The 8796-nt window shown below is 41.1% G+C and overlaps 1 protein-coding gene across 1 annotated transcript; it reads right to left on the minus strand.

The window, feature by feature from the left end:
* Positions 1-991: 991 nt before the first annotated feature.
* On the minus strand, positions 992-8591 carry LOC115464531 (vomeronasal type-2 receptor 26-like). Its single transcript, XM_030194898.1, has 3 exons — positions 8517-8591; positions 7008-7134; positions 992-1920 (listed from the first exon to the last, which is right to left on the minus strand). The coding sequence occupies exons 1-3, from the start codon at positions 8589-8591 to the stop codon at positions 992-994; spliced, it is 1131 nt and encodes a 376-aa protein (XP_030050758.1).
* Positions 8592-8796: the final 205 nt, after the last annotated feature.

Here is an 8796-nt window from a genome sequence, read left to right on the forward strand (position 1 = left end):
TTCTACCACGTTGATTTCAAAAGGGCATGTGGTCATGGGAAGACCATGGGCATTCCTAAAATATATGTGTAGTGTTATAGAATACACCCGCTTCCCACTTAGGCTTGGGAATTTACACAAGGTTTTTCTTGTCTTAAATGGCCCATGACTACATTTAGTCACATGGACGTGCACTAGGCATATTCTATAAACTGTGCCTAACTTTAGGCATACTTTATAGACTGCACCTAGGCGTATTTTTTTGACATCATATATAGAATCTAGCCCCATGTCTTTGAAAATCAACATCTGTCTCATCACCTCTTTTATACACACACAACTGCTGTCTTTACTGCCCTTTAATGAAATATGTATGCAAACAGAAACCCAACTAACTGAGCTCTTTAAGCAAAAAGGCCTATTTACTGCAGTTAGTTTATCCACCTCCTCTGGAGTAATTGTCAAAATTAATGGGTAGTAGTTGCTAAGGTATCATATTAACTATAGGTGTATTTAAATTTTCATGTTAACAGTTAACAAAGCTTAGCGTGAAGGAGGAGCCTAATGGTTAGTGCAGTTAGCTGAGAACCCGGGGAACCAGGTTCAGTTCCCACTGTAGCTCCTTATGACTCTGGGCAAGACACTTAGCCCTCCCTTGACCTGGTGGAAAATAAGTACTTGTATATAACATGTAAATCACTTTGACTGTAACCACAGAAAGGCAATATATCAAATTCCATCCCCTTTCCTAAATAGTCCCCAAGTGTTTCCCCATTGAGTGGAGTATGATTCAGAAATCTAATCCAATAAAGTTATTCCAATAAAAAGATACAACAACTTTATTATTGACAATTATATCTACTTAATTTTTGTATTTAAATTGTGTATAATATCAAATTCTAGCTTTAATATAACATATGTGAAATTTAGGATTGCCTCAACCAATGATGCAGTTTCTGGGTTAAAAAAGAACACTCAACTTGGACTTGCCCAACGACTGTTAATATTTAAATTAATCCATCTTTTGCACAAATATTAATGATTGTTGTTTTTTTGAAAAGCATTTTCTGCTGTTCCATTCAGGTCTCAGCAGAATAACATAGCACTTAGGGAAAAAGATACAGCCAAGAAGTCCAGTACTGGAAGCCAGAATAGCAAATATTTCTACCGCTACCATGTACTTGCCCTTGGTGCTCTGGTATGTTGGGATGAAGGAGATCCAGACACTGCAGAACACCAGCATGCTGAAGGTGATGTACTTGGCCTCATTGAACCTATCAGGTAGATTTCTTGCTAGGAAAGCTACAATGAAACTGACACCAGCCAGAAATCCCAGGTAACCCAGAACACAGTAAAATGCAACTATTGACCCTTCATTACATTCAATTATTATTATTCCAATTTCTGATTTCATATTAAGATATGGGAATGGGGGAGCAGTGAACAACCAGACAAGACACAGAACAGTTTGAATAAGGGAACAGAAAAGGACTATAGAAACTGAGACCCTGGAACCCATCCATTTCCGGAGCTTGCTTCCAGGCTTGGTGGCATGAAAGGCTGTGACCACAGTGATGGTTTTTGCTAGTACAGAAGAAAGAGCGATGGAGAAAGTGATCCCAAAGGCAGTCCGCTGGAGAATACAGGTCACTTTGTCAGGGTGTCCAAGGAATACCAAGGAGCAGAGGAAGCAGAGCATGAGGGAGATGAGGAGAATGTAACTGAGTTCTCGGTTATTGGCTTTCACTATGGGGGTGTCTTTGTAATGAATAAAGATCCCCAAAATGACAGTATTAATGAGAATTAAGAAAATACAGATTAAAGTCAAAATTAACCCCAAAGGCTCTTCATAGGTCAGGAAGGTTATCACTTTTGGGATGCAGGTATCTTTCTTCTGATTTGGCCATTGGTCCTCTGGGCATTTAATACAAGAGTCCATATCTGAGAATGAAAAATATTGTCCCATTATCTCACAAATAGAATCAGTTATAGGACAGTAACTTTTCCCTTAAAATATGTTTCAAAATGACAAACCTTACTTAACTGCTTTCATCACATTGGTATCACAGATCAAGCCTTAGCCTGGTTTGAGTCATACCTCGCCTCCAGAACCTATATAGTAAGCTTCCAAGGAACTACCTCTGAACTATTCTCCACCAGTTGTGATGTCCTCACGGATCTATTTTGGCACCAACCTTGTTCAACATCATTATGGCCCCATTGCTAACTCTTGTTCAATCAATCAACCTCACAGGTTTTATTTATGCTGATGATATTGAAATTCCAACAACTATAGACCCCACCAATCTGCAAGGCATTCATTCCCTAACAATAAACTCTCAAAAATCACTTCCTTATTTAGTGACCAACCATAGGCGGTCGGTGGCCCAACTGTTTGGGGAGGCTAAAGGGGGCGGGGTTAGGGGTGGGGCCAGGGGTGGAGCTTAAATCCATAATTGTCTGATAACACACAGAAAAAATAAATAAATAAAAATAAAAGTCACAAGTAATACCTTTTATTAAATTTAGATATTAGCTATGTATCATATGTCAAAGAATAAAGTGGTTGCTCAAAGCATATACTAACCACAATCGCTCAACTGCAAAACACTATGCACAACTTTGTGCAAAAACACACTCAGAACCTTACTGTACCATAAATATTACACTGGGCAGAACCTACTACACCAATATACCACCCATACGGAAAATGCAGACCGTCAACAATATGAAACAAGGGATCATAATATCACAATTCTCATGTAGAGCCACAAAACACCCTAATTCATGTTTAATGTGGGATAAAATGCCATAAATAAGTAAATAAATATAAACGTTTAATGTTGAGCACCTGATTCTCAAAGTGGACATATTCCAAACACTATAATGAAAATAAAATAATCTTTTCTACCTTTGTTGTCTGGTGACTTTGTTTTTCTGATCATGCTGGCCAAGTATCCGATTCTGCTGCTATCTGTTCTCTTAACTCCGGTTCCAGGACTTCCTTTCCATTTATTTCTTTACTTTCTGCCTTTCTTCTTCATTTCTTGCCTTACATCCGTAAGTAAAAGCTGGGTCCTCTGAAGACTTGACTGTCCAGTGGATCCAGCTTCTGCCTATTTTCTCCATCGATGTGCAGGTTTTACCCCTTTTCCCTCATCTCATCTCCTTCCTCTGTCTTCCCTCCCCTCCATGCATGTCCAGAATTTCTCCCCTTCATTCATGTGCATCTCCTTCCTGTCTTCCCGTCTCACCATCCATGTCCAGCAACCCTCTTCTCCCCTCTAGCCACCCATGTCCAGCAACCCTCCTCTCTCTTCCCTGCCCTCCCCTCCATCCACCCATGTCCAGCAACCCTCCTCTCCCTTCTAGCCACCCACCCATGTCCAGCAAATCTCCTCTCCCCTGACCTCCCCTCCACCCATGTCCAGCAACCCTCCTCTCTCCCCTGCCATCCCCTCTATCCACCCATTCCAGCAATCCTCCTCTTTCCCCTGCCATCCCCTCTATCCACCCATTCCAGCAACCCTCCTCTCTCCCCTGCATCCCCTCTATCCACCCATTCCAGCAATCCTCCTCTCTCCTCTGCCATCCCCTCTATCCACCCATTCCAGCAACCCTCCTCTCTCCCCTGCCATCCCCTCTATCCACCCATTCCAGCAACCCTCCTCTCTCCCCTGCCATCTCCTCTATCCACCCATTCCAGCAATCCTCCTCTCTCCTCTGCCATCCCCTCTATCCACCCATTCCAGCAATCCTCCTCTCTCCTCTGCCATCCTCTCTATCCACCCATTCCAGCAATCCTTCTCTTTCCCCTGCCATCCCCTCTATCCACCCATTCCAGCAATCCTCCTCTTTCCCCTGCCATTCCCTCTATCCACCCATTCCAGCAACCCTCCTCTCTCCCCTGCCATCCCCTCTATCCACCCATTCCAGCAACCCTCCTCTCTCCCCTGCCATCCCCTCTATCCACCCATTCCAGCAACCCTCCTCTCCCCTGCCCTCCATGCATACCCAGCGCCAGCGCGATTCTCCTCTCCCCTTCCCCTCCCCTCGTTTACTATCTGCCCCGCGCCATCTTTAATTTACCTGCGTCCCAGTATCGGCCCGCCGCGTCATTTCAAAGCCCGCCTGCTGCCTGTCTCTAGTCTTCCCTCCATTCGCGATGTGATTCGTTCGGCAGAGTCCCGCCTTCTGACATCATTTCCTTGAGGGAGGGACTCTGCCGAATGAACACATTGCGAAGGGAGGGAAGAATAGAGACAGGCAGCAGGGCGGGCATTGAAATGACACGGCGGGCCGACGCTGGGACGCAGGTAAATTAAAGATGGCGCGGGGCAGTTAGTAAATAAGGGGAGGGAACAGGGAGACTCATGGCGCCACCTAACTCTTTCCTGCTGTGGCTGGGGAGGCTTAGCCTCCCCAAGCCTCTTATACCGGGCGCCTATGTGACCAACCCCATATAGTTCTTTCAATTCCACTCCTGCTTCACAATGTACAGGATCCTGTAGTTTCTTTTCTGAAACTTCTAGGCATTATAATTGATAATGATCTCAATTTCCACAAAGGGCTATGACAGAAAGATATACATCATATTCAATTGATTCAAAACAATCCCGTTAAATTGATCAATAGTGCAAAAAAGTTTAATCATGTCACACTGTTAGTGAAAGTCACCCACTGGCTTCCTATAAGATTCTACTTCTGGTGTGTAAAATAGCCACCACTGGGTCCCCTCCTTTCCTGGCACATCTTTTGACTCCCTATTCTCCATCAAAAGCCCTTCACTCCTGTCAACAACATATTCTAGGCGTTTCCTCTTTTCGGCACATTAGATATGATACCACTCACAATTTTATGTTTTTCTATTGTTGGCCCCACTCTCTGGAATGCCTTACATCTCCAGCTAGGATCACACATTTCCTTAAACAAATTTTAAACCGATCTTAAAAGCCTCCTCTTTGAAGATTCTTTTTCCATAAATGAATTATGCCAACTTTGATTATAGTCTCTTCTCCTCCCGAGATCAGCCTATCTACATCTGAAACTACCCTTTCTATCATCCTCCTCTACCCCCCTGTCCTATCACATATTGTAGTTCTTTCTTCCTCCCTCTCATTACTGTATACACTTCCCCTTCCTCCTCTATCTCTAATTTTGAATCCTATTTTTATTAGTTTTGTTAGCTGCTCAGATCATTCTTATGGTTTGTGGGATATTAAGCACTAAATAAACTTGGAAACTTGGACATTAGCAAACATTAAGCAAGTAATGAATGATGAGTTTACTGGAAATGAAATCATGCATTATGTCTTAGAAGTACTTGCAACTGAAATATATGCTTCTAAAGAATTTATTGAGAAACCAGACACTAGAGACTCAATATGGTCCGAGATTGCCTGCTGTAAAGTATTTATTTATTTATTAGGATTTACTTACTGCCTTTTTGAAGGAATTCACTCAAGGTGGTGTACAGTAAGAATAGATCAAACATGAGCAATATGCAATTAAAGCAGTAAAAATATTCAAGTAACAATACAAAGTATGGCATGGTATACTACTTACAATGTCAACACAATATGTAATACAATATTAAAATTGATAGTGAAAGGTAAAGCAAAGATGGAGCATATATAGGTAAGAGAGTTAGAAGAGTTAGAAAGTAAGGTGAGTAATTTAAAGAAAATTGCACATGAGGACAGGGAGATGGTTAAATATTATCTCAGCTAGGGTAGGAGTGGATGTCTTTTGGAGAGGGTGTGGTTGGTGATAGTCCTTGAGAGGACCTTAGTGTACTCGGTGGTGTGTGGAGGATCATCCTATTCTTCAGGTACTCAGGGCCATTTCCTTTAAGGGCCTTGAAAATCAGACATAAAGTTTTAAATTTAGCCCTGTATTGTACTAGTAGCCAATGAAGTTTTTGCTAAAAAGGGTGTGATGTGGTCACGTCACTGTCAACCTTCTATGTGTCTTGCTGCATTCTGAATCAACTGGAGCTGGTGCAGGCCCTTTGTAGTCAGACCATTGCATAGATCAATGTAGTAATCCAGTCTTGATGTTATCATGGCATGCACAATTGGGATAACATTTCCCTTCTTGATATAAGGAGAGAGACAGCATAGCTGTCGCAAGTAGAAGAAGCAGCTCTTGAAGATTGCTTGGATTTGGGCAATCAGAGTATGTGTTGAATATAACTGTTTTCCAAGGTTCCTGACTTGTGCGTAGTTGAAGTGGTAAACTTAATTGAGACATTTCTAAGTGGTACGGCTAGCCTCACCAATTATTAAAATCACTGATACTTTACAGATAACTCCTGAAGCACGCAAAACACGGACTGTGTCAAGTCTGTGGTATCTGGTTTCTCAATAAATTCATAGACTACAATCAACTTCAGAATATTTGTCTGTTTTGTTTGGCCTACGTCCCTTCCCTACTACTCCAGTTGTCTCAACCTTCCCATAGGGACATTCCTTCTTCTGTCAGGCATTGCTTTTAAAGGATTCCATATGTCTTATCCAAAGGGGGTGTGATTAGTTTTACTAGCAATATCCAGCTCATATTTTTGGATTAGACACAAGGTATTACACTAGAACGTATGAAGACCTTCTTACATAGAATACTGAGATTGCAATTGAGACGTCCAGATCAGGATGTGCTCAATTCTGGTGATGTTTTTCAAAAGGGATAAAAACACCAAATGGAAAGAAGCTGATTTTATTTGGGGACAATACACAGCCCATGTTTCAGAAGATGCTTGCATCAGAGGTCAAATATGGATACACCACAAAGCATAATTCCCATTCCTTGCTGTTTTTTGTCCCATTTGTGGCCTATTTCACTGTCCTGATCCACATCTTTTTTGTGTTGCTGTTTCGCTCCTCTTTGCTTTGTGTTGATGTTTTGCAAAAGTCAAGAGTACATGCATATTTGCTGGCCCATGTTGGGTCTTCAATAAAAGCTGAATATGGGCCTAATAGTGAATAAACGGTGTCTATGAGCATGCCAAATTATAACACAAAATCACTCACCAGTTTGGCTGGAGACTTCTCCCTCTGGACAGGGGATACAGTCATAGCAGCATACGGTCTGTCCTTCCCTGGTTAATTTCCTGAACCCAGGATGGCAGCTCATGCTGCATCTGGACTGCAGAGGTATCTGAGGATTGAGAAAAAATCTGAATAACTTCAGATAATTCTGGATTATGACTTTGCAAATGCAGTGTTACTTTTCTGTCTAAACTTGAGCCATTTTTCCCATTTAGTTTTTGAACTCATTACCAAGCTATTCAGTAGAATATGGAGGTCAGTATGAACTCTATTTTGATTGGACACAGGCTGTAAAAGTGTACCCAGCACTGTCCTCACATTTCAATTTTTATTTATTTATTTATTTATTCTTTATTAACTTTTTATAATTTACAAGATAAAATGGCAAAACAGCAGGTAATTGTTACAGAGATTGCTATGGTAATAAGTACAAAAAAAAAAAGAAAAACACAAATAAAAAGGATTATCCAATCCTAACTAGTGTTAGCTTTAGCATTCTCTAATAAAATTAAGTGAACATTTTGGAAATAACTTTTGCTTTCTTAGACCACAATCCAATTTAGGAGAGGAGAAAATTAATTCAGGAGAAACAATAGGTAACATTACTTAAGGATAAATGGCCTGGCTCAAAACCCCCCAGCAATATATGTTTATCTCTTTATTATTCACTACAAACTATCTGGGCAGTTTTTTACTTTCTATAAACAATTTAAGCTGATCTGGCTCAAAAAAGATGTATTTATTTCCCAAGTATTTAATACAGCATTTACATGGGTATGCCAGCAAAAAAGTAGCTCCCATTGTTTTAACCTCTTCTCTATAACTAAGAAAAACCTTTCTGTGGTCTTGTGTAGATCTGATCACATCCGGAAAAATCCAGATTTTTTGACCACAAAATGTTTTTTGGGAATTTTTAAAATACAATCTTAATAAAGCATTCATGTCCTGTTCAAAGACAAATGACACCAAAAGAGTCTTTCGTGTGGTTACTTCTGATATTGATTCTTCCAACAAAGCAGATATGTCTTGTAGATTCAGTTCAGAAATTCGATTATTTTCTGTTGGATTCACCTTAGAATTTTTAGAATCAGGCAAATAGTAGATTTTGTTAATTGGTGGAATTGCAGTTTGGGGGTAAGCCAGAACTTCAAGCAAATATTTTTTCAGGTAATCAATTGATGATATTCCAATTGAGACAGGAAAATTTAAAAAACGCAAGTTTAATCGTCTATTGTAATTTTCTAGGTGTTCCAGCTTTAAAGAAACTTTAATTTTGTCCTTTATCAGGGCATCCGTTACCGTTTTTAAAGAGGAAATTTCCGATTTCTGAGTAGAAAAGTCAGTTTTAACATTCTCAAGAGCTGAAGTTAAAGAGTCTATTTAAAGCTGTATCTTGCAAAGTTTTTGTCACCGCAGCAGTAAGTTGTTGAAGAGCCAACCAGATCGTTTGTAGAGTAACCGCTTGTGGAGCAGTAAGCTCATTGTTTGTACCTTCTGCTTCCTGGGGTAGAGCTCCACCGTCTGAGGGCCTCTGGTCACCGACTTCCGGTTCCATCGTGTCCTCATCGCTCGTCCGAAGGATTGCAGGGCAAAACGGCGAATTAAGATTCGGTGGGGATAAAGATGTCTCAACCCCTAAGGGAGATGTCGCTCCTTCGACAAGTCCACAGGCGGGATTCCTCTCACCAACGTTTACTGGGGTGCTGGAGACAAAACGCAGAAGCATTTGCTGACCGGGGGTGGGTAATCGGGCCGGCGGTAGTAGACCCTT

This window comes from Microcaecilia unicolor, chromosome 3 (assembly GCF_901765095.1).
Source record: "Microcaecilia unicolor chromosome 3, aMicUni1.1, whole genome shotgun sequence".
In the NCBI taxonomy this organism is placed as follows: domain Eukaryota; kingdom Metazoa; phylum Chordata; class Amphibia; order Gymnophiona; family Siphonopidae; genus Microcaecilia; species Microcaecilia unicolor.